Here is a 17,964-nt window from a genome sequence, read left to right on the forward strand (position 1 = left end):
GGTACGGTGAACGGAAGATAGTTCTGGGGAGTCGATGACTGCAGCAAAGACAAAGGAACCAGTCTAGTTCCTTGGAACCCTTGAGGATAAGGAGAGGGTGGGAGATTGCCTACATGGGCTCTGGACGGCTGTTTTTTCCAAGGAGACTGCAGGACAGCAATTTTCCATAGGTTTGAGTGCTGGGAGATTGACCGTTGGCTTACCTGAATGGTCGTTCTCTAGACGCTGCAGGAGTGTCCAAGCATGGATTAACTTCAGCTTGCTGCCCAAGGACTGAGTTCAAATTTTGTGTAGCTACGCCTCCTGCTCCCCACAGAGGCTCTGGAGTGATTGCATCTTGAAGCGCTTGTACGCTATGTGGATGTTGAGTTTCTTGAGGTCCAGTATGGCTCTCACCTCTCCCGAGGCTTTGGGAACCAGAAAGAGGATCAAGTAGAATCCCCTGCCTTCTTGACTCTATGGCTGCTATGTCCAGTAGATGCTGGATCTCCGCCTGCATCATTTGTCGCTTGTGAGACAATTTCGGGATGGGACAACGAATGAAGGACCGAGGGGGGAGGGAAAGGAAGTTTAAGGTGAGGCCGTGACGGATTGTGTTCAATACCCAAGTGTCCATTGTTGTCTCCTCCCACTGGCTGGCGTAAAGCTGTAGCCAACCCCCGATGGGAGGCGAACAGTGAGGGTCACTTGGGTCTGCGAAAGGAGCGATTGGAAAACCCCCATCGAAATGACCTGCGGTTCCCCTGCTGTCTGGATTTGTCCCTGAAGGATGCCCTATCCTGGGTGCGGTCCTGTGATTGGGAATAGGACCTGGTAAAACTCCCCGAAGTGGAAGGGGAATCATTGTTCCGAAAGGGCTGCCTATGAAAATAGGAGCAGCCTTTGCGGGCCGCTTTCTTGGTGACCGCCGGTAAGATCTTTTGTTTGTCCTTGGACTCAATTAAGACAGAGTCCAAGGCCTCCCCAAATAGCTTGCCACCCTTGAAGGGAGCCAAGGCCAACTTCCACTTAGCCTTCATGTCCGCCTGCCAGTGGCATAGCCACAGCAAGCAGCGAGTGGTCACATTAGAAGCCATAGCCCTTGATGAAAATTTGGTGGCGTTAAGTGAAGTGTCGACCGAGTGTGAACAAAAGACAAAATCAAATTTAAGCTTAAGAACTTAAAGAATCTGAAATAAAGAGCAAAAAGCTAAATAAGATTTTGTTCTTAGAAAGTTATAAACAGGCTATGGGACCAGATAAATTTGAATACTGAAACTTTTGCAATCAGATTTTGTAGTTAATTATAAAGAACAATAACTTATTGTGGACAACAAATCTATTTTAGCTTTTGGAAGACATAACTGATATAAGTAATTTCAAGATTTATAAACTGGACACTACAGAAGACTAAAGACTACACTTGATAGGCAGACTAAAGATTTAGTCTTTAGTCTGCCTATCAAGTGTAAAATGTTATGCAAGCCTATCAAATGCAAAGTAATGTAACAGTGAACATACTGAAGGAGATATTTGAAGAATGGAGTGGAAAATTAATAGTCACAGTACCAAACTATGTCAGTAGTCATGTCCAAAAGGTTATTGAAAAAATGGCAGATGTAGAATAAATTATTCGACAGGTTGGACTATCAACAATATAATTACTACTGACAAGCCAAAATATTGACTTAGAAAAGCATACTTCACTGGATCCACAAAAGAAATTGGCTGATGTTTTAAAATTCAAAAAGCAAATGCAAATTATAAATGTTTGTGACTTGGAAAATGTTTTCCTATTGAGTTTACAAAGAAGGTTTGTTGAAGCCTTCAATAAAGCCTCCATGTGATGGGACAAATATTTGAATGAACTAGATTAAGATTGTCAGAAGTAGAGAAGAAAGAATATTAAGTTGGTTAATTTGATCAAAATTAAAATAAAATAAAATATTGTTACTTCTGGCAATCCTTATGGATTTTTTCCTGACACCAGAACTGAAAAGATTAAGCTTTATGGATTTGTTTATAGATAAAAGATCAAATATGGAATAAAGAAAAATATAGAATGAAGAGATAACTGTTTGTAACCTTAGAAAGGGTGAAGAGTCAACACATTTGTTTGGACTCGTAATGAAGATTGGAAGTCACTCCTCTCTATATATTCTTTTTATTATATTCTTACATTTTTCTTTCTTCTTTTTCTTGTAATTTTTATTCTTTCTATTTTTGTTTTAAAGTTTAGTTTGTATTGTGTTTTACTATTATAATCAAAATTCTTAATAAGAAATTATGTACCTAAAAATGGACTTTCCATCACAGTCATCAATCTTTTTGCTGTTCTCAATCTATTTACTGCCACAGACTGAGAACTTCTAGCAATTGGCATGCTTCCATTTATTCAGAACTTGTGAAGTTCATAGACTGGTTTTGCTACTACAACATCTGTTTTGCACTGAAGGGACTAGAAGCATGTTCAGTGACTCCAGGCAATTAACTAGATGCTACAGCCAAGGTCACGCTTCAAAGTCTCAGCAATAGCACCTGTTAGCGCCATTGTTCCTTCCAATACCAGTCACATCAAATCCTGTATACAAAATATTGGCTAACACTTCAGACACAAAAAGCTGGCTTTAAACATTAAACATTGGCAATTTTGCTACAGCTGGAAAAATGAAGTTCATTTGATGGCATTTGTACAACTCTTTCACTTCAACTATTATACTGAAGGAAATAAAAATAAAGGTGCATCTCTATTTTTATCTATTATTAAAGATGTATATTACAATGGGTGGGAAGGTGCTCTTGACTAATCAGCAGCGCTGGAAGAAAAGCAAACATTTATTCCCTCCCTAAACTATGGAAAGGATGAAAAGAGACCCACTGAAGCTGGCATCTGCCCCGTGGGGAAAATTGCTAATGCTTTCCCTCTTGAAAGGAATAGCAGTTTAAGGAAAAGCAATCATTCTAGGGTACTGAATCCCTTTATTCGGCTAATTTTAATTCACAATATTTAACAAGATAAGGCTACAATTTGTTAAGATGTCTAGTGTAACCATGTCAACAGCAAAATATAAGTGTGCCCAATTTTGTCCTGAAAAACAAATGTATAGATCTCAAAGGCCTAATGGAATACAGTATCTATCCCAGGCTATATCATAATGCGGTGGTTCAATCATCACACTAAACCACAGCCAATTATAAAATGCATGAGCAAGAACAAGTTGCAACAAGCTCACTCTCCTCTTACTAAGGAAGGAGAAATTCAGATTATTTTGCACCCCTGTAAACCACATATTACTGTTTCATCTGGGCTTGGAAATGCAGTGAAGATAAACCTATAGTTATTTTAAATAAGATAGACTTAATGACTAAGGTGGCTTTTCGAAACGGAACATAGCTAGCCCTAATTATAGCTGCAGAGTGCAGAAAATAAACAAATGCAAAAGGAAAGAAGGTTGAAACAAGAGCCCAAGGTTTACTGTGCTCGTAAATGCTTGCATGCTTTGTGACATATAGATGCACTGTGTAGTTGCATATATTCACAAAAGATGGTTCACCTTTTTTACTTGAAGCTAAGAGTGGAAGAGGAACTAGGAACAGACCAGCAGTTACATTAGAAATCCCTGTTTAAATGCACATGGCACCAGCAGGCAATTGTAGGTAGTACTTGAAATGCCTACTGACCTGTTGTGGTCTAAGTACATCACTCCAACCAGGACATTCAGCTTTTGATTGCTTCTCTTACAACAGGTGGCTTTTACTTGGAATCTGACTCCATTGTTAGTTGCACATTTAACATTCTTTATCCTGTGATGGAAACTCTATCTCCCATGACACTGTCACTGATATTAGATGCAAAGTACTGTGTTCTCACCAGGAGCAAGCAATTTCAACTACCTTTCAGTGTTTTGCCACTGGCTAATGTTGAATTATTGAATACAATACATTCATATTTATGAATATGATATTTTGAGTAATGAAACAGCAAATTACCTTAAAAAACCGGTTAGCTTGCTGGTTCTATAGGGACATCATCACTTCAACATAAAGTGACTCCCAGTTATGTTACTCATAACGCAAACCAGTCTTTCCAATCCAATGGTGTTGGGCCAACAGTACCCAGAATTTCCCCCTAACATGCAGTTGCAAATTGTTCTAGAAGTTATAGTTGAGGCACTCCAGATTGGGAAGGGACACTCAAACAGTTCTTTCAATCTTGTCTTTACAAGCTAGGGTAGTACAGTGGTTAGAATTCAGTATTGCAAATTAACTCAGTCCACTGCCAGGAGTTCGATCCCCTCTGGCTCAAGGTTATGCTGACTGTAAACCGCTTAGAGAGTGCTACAAAATACTATAAAGAAGTATATAAGTCTAAGTGCTATTGCTATGTGCCCACTGACTAACCATTTTCTTAAGTGTCAAAAAGTCCTCCTCTTCCTTCTTTGTCATATACAAAATCAAGCCAGAAACTGGCTTCAGAAACACCACTCCCGTGTGGTCCAAAATTAAAAATCCAAAACATTATAAGGACAAGAGACAATTCTAAGAAGCGGATACAAATTAATTAAAAGCCAAGTGAAAGGAAGAGTCTTGCCTCATGCTAAAAAGAACACTTTTTTGTTCCTACCTCTTTTACTTCAGACTGGGAAGGCTCATGGAAAGATAGCAATAACACTTAGACTTATATACTGCTCCATAGTGCTTTACAGTACTCTCTGAGTGGTTTACAATGTCACCATATTGCCCCCCAATAACCTGGAACCTCATTTTACTGACCGCGGAAGAAAGAAAGACTGAGTCAATGTTGAGCCCTATTAGAATTGAACTTCTGGCTGTGGGCAGAGACAGAAGACTGTGCTCCTTTTCAGTACTGCTTCCCTTCAAGTAACCACAGAGATGTTAGTTTAATTCTAGCCTACTCCACTTGTGCAGTTCACAGCTGCTTCCAAATTATAATTTTGATTTTGACATTATCAACTGTCTGTCCCCAAGCTTTTCCATTTACCAAAAGCAGGCCCTACAATCAAACTTGATGCACCAACAAAAACACATTTAAGAGGCTTGTCTTAATGTGCAGTATATTTATTTACTATAATTAACATAACATTACAGCAGCTGGAGTTTTAAAAGTTGAAGGGAATGCAAACACCCATTCAAGAAAACAATGTCAAATTTCAGCTGATTACAAATTTCAGATCTGCTAGGGTTTTTTTTAAACAAATGCATCCTGTATTGCTCTAAAGTTAATAGACGGATAATTTCACATGTCCTTGAAGACAATTTTCATACAACAAAGAATGTGATGATTAACGATGCACTGAAAGTACTTATTGAAATACATATTCTTTGAAATATTTTCTGGATGGTAAGAAAGATAGCTATGACTAAATTAACCAAGTACATCCACTAGCTCTTGTTAATTGTTAAAGGATTAAACCATATGTTAATATAAAATAAATCAGAATGATTGTGTTTCTGGAGCTTGAACTTCACAACATTAGGTTCCCTTCCACACTGAAGATCAATTACAGTATATTAATTTCTTTAAATTAGAGGGGATCTAGTCATAGAAGCACAACTAATTACTTGAAAATGCATTACGGTAGCTTCCAAGAGAACTCATCCTTTAAAACACAATACTGGATATTTCATTCAGAAAGAAAAGCATTATGGATGAATTTTTTAAAAAAATGTCATGATGGGATGAAGTATAATTGTCATTGTTGGGGAGAAATTTTGTGATTAAGATGAATGTTTTACCCAGAATGTTATTTTTGTTTCAGATAATACCTGTTTTGACAGCTGATGTACCATTTAAACAATGGCAGGGGGACATATCTAAATTTACATGGCAAGGGAAGATATGAAGAAATGAAGAGGATTGGACTTATCAGTATATTTTGTTGCATGCTGTTGAGTTTGGATGAAAGAATGAGTAATGTTAAGAAGCGGAAGGAGTTATTGGATATAGACTTGAGATTTGGAAGGTATGGATGTCTATGGTATAATAAAGTTAAGATGAATGTACTCTAAAAATCATTGTTAGACTACATGAAACAAATATGAGCTCAGGGTTTGCCACAAAACAACCTATATGGCTTTCAGTATTTTATAGACGAGAAATAAGTAAATCTAAATGGTTAGTCTACCAAGAGACTAAAATTTTCTCAAGTGATTGTAAAATGAAATCAAGAAAAGGTTTGATAACAGAAAGTTATCCTGGTTTAAAGTTTTCTTATGTATGATTAACAGAAAGATCTACCATGTATAAAACATTTTATGGTTTTGAATGAAGCACGACTAAATTTGAAATAGAATTATGTACTAATGATGAACATGTTATTGCTAAAAAGTATAAACTTTTGCTAAAATATGAGACAGAAAAACTGAAAAATGCATAATAAAATGGGTCAAAAACTTTGCTAACCATATACAAAAGGACCAATGAGGAAATATGTGGCTGAAAGGATTGAAATGTTGTAGCCTTCAAAGGAATTTTATAAGATGATGTATCATTCATATTTATTATCAGAGAAATTATCTACAATGTATAAAGGTACTTTGAATCTTTGCTAGGAAGGGACATTTTATCATGTTTGGTGGACATGTAAAAGTCAGAACATTTTGAATACAATATATGCATTAATTCAAAAGATTTTAAAGGGTTAAAGTGCAACTGAAACCAGAAGACTTTTCTTTTGAGTTTAATGGACAAGCAACTACAAAAAGTCATGGAACTTTGTTTTTATAAATGACAACTGCGACAAGACCATTGCATGTTGAAAAGTGGAAAGACTCAACACTGTCTAGAGTAGAATGGTTACTGAAGATATTTATTTATTAAATTTATTTGCCACCCTTCTAACTATTGAAATTAACCTCTGATTAGAGGAAAATAATATTTATAGTTGACTAGAAAATCCTGAAGACAAAACTCAAAAAACACTTTGACCGTCTAATGAGAAGGAAGGAATCGCTGGAGAAGAGCCTAATGCTGGGAAAGATTGAGGGCAAAAGAAGAAGGGGACAACAGAGAATGAGCTGGATGGAGTCTCTGAAGCAGTAGGTATGAGCTTAAATAGATTCCAGAGGATGGTAGAGGACAGGAAGGCCTCAAGGAACATTGTTCATGGGGTTGCAATGGGTCAGACACAACTTTGCAACTAACAACAACAGAAAATCCTCATATGCTTTTTTCATAAAACATAAAAAGTGCACTTATGATTTGTGGTTTTTATGATCAGAAAAAAATGGGATAACAAAAATGTAAGGGGGATTTTGTAACAATAGTATAAGGAAGAATTTTTAAACAGTACTGATAACTATAAAGGAAAGTGGAAGTTTCTATTTTATCCCCATTCTCCCCCCACACTTTTGCTTTTCTTTATTGCTTTTGCTTTTTATTACTTTGTGTTAGTTTTATTTGTTTAATAACAAATTTATTTAAAAAATAAAAAATAGAAAAACTGTTAGAGACTAATCTTCTGGAAGGTCATTTTCTGTCTGCAGGAAAACAGATAAGAAATGCATTCGAAATGGCATCTGAAGCATGATAGGAAAAGAAAGTTAAAAACAATGTGATGTTACATCAAAATCTAGACTAATTTTAAGATACACTTCTTTCTTTTTTACTTGGAACATAAAAATAAGTGATGCTTTTGAAACTGTTTACTTAGTACATCCTTTTTCCTATGCACTGTTATTTCCAAAATTATGATCCCTATGATCCTACCATGTTTCCCTGAAAACATGACATGTCCTGAAAATAAGGCCATGCCATATTTTTCGGGTGGGCAAAAATATAACCCCTTCCCTGAAAATAAGCCTCTTGGGAACCCCCCCCCCGCCTTCAGCCAGGCAGAGCGCCACTCACCAACCTAGTGGTATTCCAAAGGCGTCAAGCCAAGGGAGCCCGGGGGGGGGGGGGGGACAAAGGCACTCCCATTGCTTGGCACCTTTGGGATACCGCTAGGTTGATTAATGGCACTGTGCCCAGCTGGAGAGGGGGGGTTGCCGGATAGCTGCTCTCTTGCACAGCCTCAGGGGCAAACTCTTTCCAGTTTGGAAAAAGACGCATATTCTTTGCACACTCAAGCACTGTTTACTCCCTGGTTTGGCAGCTGCTAAGCAGAGAGATTTGGAGGCCGAACTTTTCGCTTTGATAAATCCCTTGCCTGCGGATTGAAGAGGCCAGGTCTCACAATCGCATTATCTCCCTCAGGGCGGCGGCGATGGATAGAGAAGGGGGTGGGGAGAGTTCTCCGGTGAGAACTTGGTTGGGTAGTGGAAGACCACCAGAGTCTTCTGGCAGCTGGATCACAACCATAGAGCAGACTCTCAGAGCGGCCGCTGCCGGAAGACACAGCAGCCGATCTCCGGAGTTTGGAAGCCGGAGAAGTTATGCTAGGAGCGTGGCATTGGCGGTGCCCTGGCCCTGCAGGTAGAGCTGGGCCAGGGCATGGTGAGGCTGGGAGGCACACGAGCTGGAGCGAAACAGGCACTCACGTAACCCCCCTCTACAGCTGGGCAGAGCCCCATTCACTGACCTAGGGGTATCCCGAAGGTGCCAAGCCATGGGAGCTGGGGGGGTGGGCAGAGCGCCACATGGCTTGGCACCTTCGGGATACCCCTAGGTGAGTGGATGGCGCTCTGCCTGGCTGGAAAGGGAGGTTGACGGGCGGCTGCTCGTGAGCGTGGTCATTTCATGACTGCTGTCTTGCACTGCTGCGACAGCGCAACACAGCCACTCGCTCCTGAGGATGTGCCCAGCTCTTCGGGAGCCCGATCGCAAGAGAGCAGCCACCCGGCAATCCCAAAACAATAAGGCCCAAGCCATATTCTGAGGATCAAAAGAAAATAAGACCCTTATTTTCGAGGAAACACGGTATCTAAAGAACTCTGGAATAATATTGGACTGAACTCCCTCCTACAAGATACACCTAGAGAATAGGGGAGCATACTGGACACAACAGGAGCCGAGGTGGCGCAGTGGTTAGGGTGCAGTACTGCAGGCCACTTCAGTTGACTGTTATCTGCAGTTCAGCGGTTCAAATCTCACCGGCTCAAGGTTGACCCAGCCTTCCATCCTTCCGAGGTGGGTGAAATGAGGACCCAGACTGTGGGGGCAATTTGCTGACTCAATTTGCTAAAAATCTGTAAACCGCTTAGAGAGGGCTAAAAGCCTTATGAAACGGTATATAAGTCTAATAAACAAAGAAACAAACAAACAAACAAACAAACATACTCCAGAAATTATGTGGAACTAAATGGGAAGGTTCATCTGCAACCCTCAAGTCATCAGCACTAGGGTTGGTCTACCCTGCAGCAGAATACTGTGCTCCTGTAACAGCTGCCATACTATTAAGTTAGACGCCAGACTCAACGACACCATGACGATTATAAGTGTATGTATTAAAACCACTCCAACTATCTGCTTATAGCACTCCAGCTTTACAAAGGCAAGATGCACTAGTAAGAGATTACAGAAAAATTATGAACCACTCACTCCTACTGGTGCATGCCAACTTACTCATTTAAGCTGAAAGTCTTAAATCCAAGAAGCCCCCACTGTACTTGCACAAAGTCTGCCCAGCAACTTTAACATTGATTCCCAATGGAAAGCCAAATGGGACACTAAATGCCCAGACATAATAAGACATAGAAATGGCCCCACAAAAACAGTGCCATGCTTTGAACTACCACATCATATGGTATCTGTGTAAATGGGGCATAGTATCCTCCCCTCAGTATGATTGCAGGGTCCCATGTCTAACTGTAGATCATATTCTGACTAGCTGGATATGAGGGCATATATAGTCCTGTATCTGTTTTTTTAAAAAAAAAATATATATAAATGATATTGTGTTTCAATGGTTAGATTACCTAAATCCGTGATGGTGAATCTATGCCACCACAAGTGGCATGCGGTGCCATATTTGCCGGCACAGCAGCCCCAGCTGATTTTTGGCCTTCCGGAGGGCTGGGGAAAGCCATTTTCACCCTCCCCAGGCTTTAGGAAAGCCTCCAGAACCTGGGGAGAGCGAAAAACAGGCCCAACAAGCCAACTGGAAGTTCATCCCCAAAGTTCCAGTTGGGTCAGTTTTCGCCCTCCCCAGGCTTTAGGAAAGCCTCCGGAGCCCGGAGAGGGCAAAAAACAGGCCCAACAGGCCAACCGGAAGTTCCTTCCTAAAGTTCAGAACAATCCTTTTTTGCCTTCCGGAGGACCTCCAGGGGGCTGGGGGAGGCCATTTTCGCCTTCCCCGGGCTTCAGGAAAGACTCCAGAGTCTGGGGAGGCAATACTGGGGTGCGCACATGCAGGGGGCATGCATGCGGGGGGGTGCATGCGCAGTTGGTTGGAATGCGCGTGCACATGATAGCAGACACACAATTTTGACACGCTTTTAGAAAAAGGTTAGCCATCGCTAGCCTAGACACTGGTATTTGAACATAGATCTTTTTAACATGCATATTTTATTGTGTTTTACCAATCTAGATGAAATGTTAACATATATTGCTAGTATGATATGCCATACATTAAATAAAAAAATAAATAAAAGTCTAAAATTATAAATCTATTCATCAGATGTCATGCTCATCAAAATGAGTTCCTAATAACTACAGCATGTTAGGATAAAACTTTCTCAAGGTCAAGAAGCAAAAGCTTAATTTTAAACTGTTGCCTACCAGTTGTTTTGAACTTCAAGTTCCATAGTTTCTACCTATACTGGCTGCAGCTTATATCATTATATTACTTTTTTTTTTAATGGCACATTTGATTTTTAATAAATTTTCAAAGACAGGAGCTTTACTCCGGAGGAGTATGTGGAAAGGAATCAAAATATTTTTTTCTGTATGATTATTGGATAAATTCCAATCAACCCTTTGATTATACTTTGTTGAGTTTGACACAAATGTTGTCAAGGATAGTAAAGCAGAATATCGATATTTTTTAAATTCACATCTGACTGTGCTATTAGATTTGGTGTCCATACAAAATTCCATGCTTACATACTTTATCTTTTGTTTCTCCGAGTTGATGATAATAAGTTCTAAACATACACGTACAATATACAGTAATGGACTTTTTTTCAGAGTGTCCATATTTCACTTATTTTTCTATTTTAAAATGTTTTTGCCTGTCTTACGGAAATGTAAAACACACACAATCTGTTCTGGAAGAATTCCACATTTGAAAGGCCTCCACTTCAAATGTGGGGAAAAAAGGAATGTGTTCTGAGATTATCACAATCAGGACACTTTCTATGAAGTCAAAACAGCAATTTTTAGTTTGAAACAGGAAATTTCTAACCCCAAATGCTTTGCATTCAAAATATTTTGCACATCTCTGCAGAAACAACTCCAGGCAACAATAACTACAAATAAAATGTGGAGAAAAAAGAAAGCATGCTAATAAGTAACACAAAGCCAATAAAAACCAGAAATGAAAGTATAACGAAAGAGAACATTCTTCAAGCAACTAGCATGATGCCAATAGAGAAAATAGAAACCTAAAAGTTAAAATAAACCTAAGGTAAATCTGGCCAGGAAATAGTCATCACTAGAAATACCTGAATTCTATTACTCATATATATATATATGTGTGTGTGTGTGTGTGTGTGTGTGTGTGTATGTATATGTATATGATGTATATATGTGTGTGTGTATGTATGTGTGTATGTATGTGTGTGTGTGTGTGTGTGTATATATATATATAAGCCAAATACCACTCACTCATCACGAAATCTCCAGAACTATAAAGCTTACAAACTTGAAATTTGGCACGTATGTTCCTCTTGGCTTCTAGGTGCTCTCTAAGAATGGATTTTTCAAAATGACCATCAGATCATTAGTATTTCTTATACAGTAATTAACATGCTCTGATGATAAGGAGTTCTACTCCCCCTCCCCACCTGAAAATAATTCTGTTCCAACTGCCAGTTGCCTTATATTAACACCCTCTGATGCTAAGGAGTTAAGACATTGTACCCCCTCTCCCCACCTGAAAATAATTCTGTTTCAAGTGCCAGTTGCCTCATATTCCATTACCTCAGTTCAAACTGGCAGACATTCCACTCCTTCACTCAGGAGCGGTCTGGGGCTTCTTACAATACTAAATGTCGGTACATCACTAAAATGTCTACGCCTTCCACCTATGGAACTTCTTCCAGACTCAAGGTAGTGGGAGCGATATTCTCTTATGCGTTTCAATCACTGACCACCACTGAGCCAACGGACTGAACCAGAGTGAACCGGATTTCTCCTGCACTGCCCAATCACATAGTTTTGTCACGAAGCACAGGTATCCAGCTAGCATAGACTATAATCGACGAATCTTGAAAGCTTAACAGAATTTCCCCTTCCTTTCTCATATGGCAAAGAAAATCAAGGTCAGGCAATGTTGAGTTTCTTTCTCATGTTTTTCTGTTTTCCCAGGCTAAGTTGTCTTCTAATGGTTGCCATATATTTTCATCAAGGCCACCTCTGAACTCCTTAAATCAAGTTGGGAGGACAGGAATGTTTATATTGGGACTATAACTACAAAAGAAGTATTCTCCTACATTCCCATCAATCACTGTTTTGAAAACCTTGAAATGTTATCAGAAAATCTGGAGGAGCACTCAGATTTACAGAGAGTGAGACAAACTAAGGATTATCTTTAGGACTATCACTATGTCTTGAATTACACCCCAAAATGAATGACACCCAGTGTAATTAAAAGCATAAAAGGGGAACCTAATAATAGCTGAAGCATATTGTGGCAACTGAAGTTTTAAATTGGACATAATATACAGTAGCTTAATAATTATATATCTAATGTATGTGCGATCATAACCAGACTGAACTATATTGAGCAAGATGTAATTCTAAGGCTAGTTAAACCTCCCGTGGTCATAGCTGCCTTCTAGACATCTAATTATATGACTTAGACCAAATGAATTCTTAAATGTGATGCATTTCTATTTACAATATTTAAATGAGGCAGCTGGACAAGATACCTAAGCCCAACTTTACAAGAAGGTCAATATGTGGCTAAAGCCAGCAGTTGTTATAAAATGTATTCAAGACTAAATATAATCAAACTCCAAAGATATGCATAGGTTTGCGGACGGTACCTCCATCATATGCAATAGCTGTCAACGATGGCAGATCGTATAAATGGGGATGGGAAAATACTAAGAATATACCTGAAGCAAAGCTCTAGAATTCAAGACTTGAAGTTAACAGAGCGAAGAAAATTGCCAACTTTTAGAAATATTCTTTCTGAGGAAAAGCTACGCACGCTCATTTCAAGCATAAATTGTCATCCAAAATAGAATAAGCATAGACTAATACATTTCCAGATTAGTCTAGTTCTAGGCTGAATGGAACATTCTGTACATATTCACCAAAACTTTAGATTTTTTTTTCTTTTTTGCACTGGTAAAGGGCTTGGGATTTAAAGTGGCAAACTCGGTTTTTTTTAAAGCTTCATACTGATTAAAACTGCTGAAAACCTTAAATGGGCCTACCCACCAAGTATGGCTCTTGAGTTGATTTAGTTTAATTTTTGCTTTGGATCAGTTTTCTGATTATTCCAGCTTCAAAATTGCAGGAAACTAATATTAGGCCCAGCAATAAATTTAGAAGAACTCAAGGATTTTTTTTTTAAAGGGGGCGGGATTGGGGGAAAAGGCTATTTTTTCTTTCAGACCACAAGCAAATATGTATGTCACATTTTCTTTCTAGGCAAAATATGTAGATGCTCTATTGTACAATTTAACCAGCAGGACAGTGCACAGCTCTCTTTGCTCTTCAGTTTTCCAAATTAATATTCTACCACTATTGAGTTAAGGACTCTTAAAAATCAGAGCATACTGAGGGGCATAATGCACAATCTCACCTTGCTTTCTCTTTTCATTCATATTCATTTACATGAACACCCAAACAAGGAGAGTTGTTTACATAACTTAAGTCTCCCTTTATTTCTTTGTCGGTAAATATAAATTCAACACATAACTTAAGGCCAAACTGACAATGATGCTTGTGATGTAGTTTGCCCATGCATGAATGATTTTCCTTTCTCAAACATCTGCTATGTGGGAGGCAGTGAACTGGATCAGCACTAGAGCAGAGAGGAGAGTTGGTCCTGGTGCAGCTTCACACCAAAACTGTCACTTGTTTGTGGGGAAGGAGGACCACCTGCATAAAGGCAAAGTGGGCTCGTCCATGAAGACCCTTCAAACTCAGAAGCAGTACGTCCAATTTCCAGCAATAGGACAAAACACTTTAGCCCAAAGGGTGCCTGATGCAAAGGAGAAGCTCATTTCCATGTTTATGCTCTCCTTAGGATTTCCTTTACTAAATACACCCTCACATTAGCAAAGAGGGTGTTATCACTCATCACTCCGATTCCTATTTGGGCTGAAGCAATCTGTTCTTTCACTTTCCATAATTGCAAACTTGTCTGACTTGGCTATAATTACTGCCACTATTGTTACAACATTTGTTCATGCTTAGCCGACTGGCCCCCTCATCAGCAGTTGAGCAGGCCTGTTATTAGCCTCTTTCTATTATATTTTACTTCGGAGAAATAGACTTGCTACAGCCAAAGCGGCTCTCCCATGCATTTATTATGTTGCACTATTTCCACAGATGCAAAACGGCTGCTTCAAAAATCTTCCCCAGACAAATGCCAAATTATTAGTACATATGGACACACATGTATACGTAGGCATGTACATACAGAAACAAAATCAAGTAATGAAGACAACATTCAAGTTCTCACTTTGTAGGGGCTATCAATCAAGATAATATCTGAGAATAATTGCAAGATAGACCCTTCTCTTATTGCACAACTCACAATGTCTGTCCCCCCCACACACACACACACATTTTACCCGTGACAGTATACTTTCTGCTTCAGTGTGTTAGAGGGATTTTCCCCATGGCAAACAGTTGTGTAAGATTTACAGTGAAGTTATAATATCCTGGAAATTGGTGATGGGAAACCATTACAAGCTTTACATTTTTGTAATATATTAGGAATAAATGAGAAGTCCTGCCAATCATTCATTTTTTTTGTAGATCACCAAGACATTTTGGTAATAAGTGGCATAAATAAATAACATTTGGTTCGGTTTCACCCAAATGTTAGTTCTACTTTATAACATTAAATTTAATATCTCTTTGATTCCCCTTGTGCAGTGAAATGTTGGAGTAAGACCTACATCCTTAATTTCACATGCCAGCAAAATAATGCTTAGGATCATCCACTGCAGATTAGAGCCCTCCATGGAAAAAGAGATGCCAGATGTACAAGCTGGCTTTAGAAAAGGCAGAGGAACACTGCTGATATATGCTGGATAACTGAGAAAGCCAAAAAGAAACCAGTGTGTGCTTCATTGATTATAAAAAATCCTTTAATTATATCAATCACTTCAAGCTGCGGAAAGTGCTCAGAAAAATGAGAATCCCAAAGATCTCATTGTCCTCATGAGAAACTTCTGTACAGCTCAGGAAGCCACAGTGTGGCGGGAACATGGCAAAAAATAAATTGACTCCAGAGTGGTGAAGAAATTCAACACCACATGATCTCTCCTTCTTTATTCAATATTCTAAAAGTCAAAGAACACAGTGAAATATAGGATTAAATTAAATCTAAAGAAAGTAAGGACAATAGGTAGAAAATACAGCCTTAGAACTGACAATGAAGATATCAAAGTAGTGTATAACTTGCCTTTTAGGATCACCATATACAGAAAAGGGACAAGCAGTTAAGAAATACACTACAGAGTAGCACTTCGAACAGCAGACATCAAGGCCTTGGAAGAGATATTCAAATGCCAAATGAGGCGTCTATACCTACAAAAATCAGAATCATACAAGCCACCGTATTCCCTGTGATACTCTACTAGCCCAGATTGGAAGAATGTTGACGTATATCAACTATGGTGTTGGAGAATACCATGGACAGGAAAGAAAACAAACAAATGGATCATTGAACAAACCAATGCAGAATTCTCACATGAGGCAGGCACAAATAATCAGGCTTGAATTATCCTACTTTGGACACATTATGCAAAGACCTGACTCTCTAAAGCTGAGTAAGGCAAAAGGAAAGAGAAGGAAGATGAGCATGAAGATAGATGGATCGACTCATAATAGCCATTGGTGCACAATTGGGAGATCTGAAATACCAGGTTAGGGATATATTATTATGGAGGAAATCTACTTATGTGGTCACTAGGAGTCAAAAATAATTTGATAGCACATAATCAAAATCAATCTGTTCTCTGTTACATTCACTTTTTCTTCCTTATATGCCCAGCACTATCACAAAAATTTCATCAAGTTTTACCTCTCATTAAAGTTTGCAGAAAGGGTGAGATGTTCCCATCTCCCACTACTTCTTTTAGATACCAATCCAGTTATCAAAATAAGGTCATGCAACATCCTCTACAAAGTATTTGTTACAGTTTAAAGTATTGGCTTAATCTAGAAAGAAGCTCATTGTTCCAGGAAAACATATATGGGGGAAAGTGCATCCTAAGAACAATAATACAACTTCAGAAAATCTGCAACAAGAGCACCAGTAGCAAAAAATCTTTGCAGATTTTCCTTGCCAACCAAAGGAATGTAAAGCAGTCTCTCTCCCTCTCAAAATCACCTTTGCCCCTCCTTGTTACTTGAGCCTCCAGAGTGTGCAAATAGGTAAAAATACAAGTAATTTATCTCCACTGAAAAAGGCCTGTTCCTGTTCAAACACCTTCAAACAGTGCACACACTGTGTGGCTTCATATGGAGGTGAACCATTTTCTATGTCAGCATGTCTGACTTTTGGAAGATGCACCTGTAAGATAGCAAGTGCCTACCATTCCTTGTATTCCTCGCACCTAGGTGAAAAGTTCCACAAGACCTTCTCACTGATCATCATCTGTGTCAGCCATACCAATACAGTACCTACCTATGATGCCATTGCCTAGCTCTACCTTACATGGATATGGAAATGTGCAAAGATGATTGATGACCAGGCTTAGTTCCGTTTTCCATACACAGAAACCGTACTCTCTGAACAGGAATTATTATTATTATTGTTGTTATTGTTGTTGCATTATTTTAAAAAACCCGATGGCTGAAGCAAACCCCTCCAGCCTGGCTGATCTTCAGGCAGATCCCAGCACGGCGCAGCACCGGCACCGAGCCTTGGCCTCGGACCTGCGGGCACTGAACCCTGCGCCTCTCAGCGCGCGCCTTGCCACCTCCAGGAAAGCAGCAGAAACCTCCAAGTCTGTCCTCGGCCACGCCGGTGGCCACCGACCCCACTGCTGCCCTCGCCCATCCTTTGCCCCCCTGCCTGACCTGTAGGCGCTGCAGGTAAGAGGCCGGCACGTAGCCCGTCTCCCCGGAGCCCGCCCGGGTCACCAGCCACCAATGCTGGTTGCTCCGCTCCAGCAGCAGGAAGGTCTCGCCAACGGCGAAGGCCAAAGAGTTAGGCTCGGCCGACCGGAAGCCGTACAGGGCCCGGTACATGGCGCTGGAAAGGGGACGGAGGCGGGCCGGCGAAGAAGAAACTAGCCGGCAAAACTCCGGTCGGAGACCCCTCCAACCAAGTGGCGGCGCCGGCGGCTCCTGCTGTAAACGCCGCTCTGAGCGCTCCGCCCCTATCCCGGGCCTGCGTCAGCCTCCCGTGGCGCCAGGACGCAGCCTCGCCCCCTTTCCCACCGCGGTGCTGTGGCGCCATCTGCCGCGGCGCCGTTTCGCAAGAAGGGTGGCCCGTTCAAACTTTCCGTCCCGGCGGGAACGAAGCTGAAGCCCGTGGAAATCCCGCATGCAACTCGGATTTGGCCAGGCTGCATTCTTCACACGTGCAAATCGGCCTTTGACTCGCCGAGGTCTTTAGCTTAGGGAAAGTTCTGGGTTCGAGCATGCAAAGCTAGAAGCATGTAAGCGGCAGTGCAATTTACAATTGCACAAAGTACAATTTACAAGGTGGGGGGGGGATACAATTT

General features: G+C 40.1%; 1 protein-coding gene across 2 annotated transcripts in view; it reads right to left on the minus strand.

The window, feature by feature from the left end:
• The window catches only part of NCKIPSD (NCK interacting protein with SH3 domain), a 103,345-nt gene extending 85,754 nt beyond the window's left edge, over positions 1-17,591 (minus strand). The window contains exon 1 of one of the 2 annotated variants that reach the window (XM_087708994.1): positions 17,315-17,591. In XM_087708994.1, the coding sequence (XP_087565120.1) occupies positions 17,315-17,485 (171 nt within the window). In that variant the 5' untranslated portion in view covers positions 17,486-17,591. The remainder of the gene's footprint in view (positions 1-17,314) is intronic. The other variant, XM_087708995.1, reaches the window with a different exon arrangement.
• Positions 17,592-17,964: the final 373 nt, after the last annotated feature.

This window comes from Thamnophis sirtalis, unplaced genomic scaffold (assembly GCF_051295495.1).
Source record: "Thamnophis sirtalis isolate CommonGarterSnake01/CBP01778 unplaced genomic scaffold, rThaSir2_p1.2 scaffold_3, whole genome shotgun sequence".
NCBI lineage: Eukaryota > Metazoa > Chordata > Lepidosauria > Squamata > Natricidae > Thamnophis > Thamnophis sirtalis.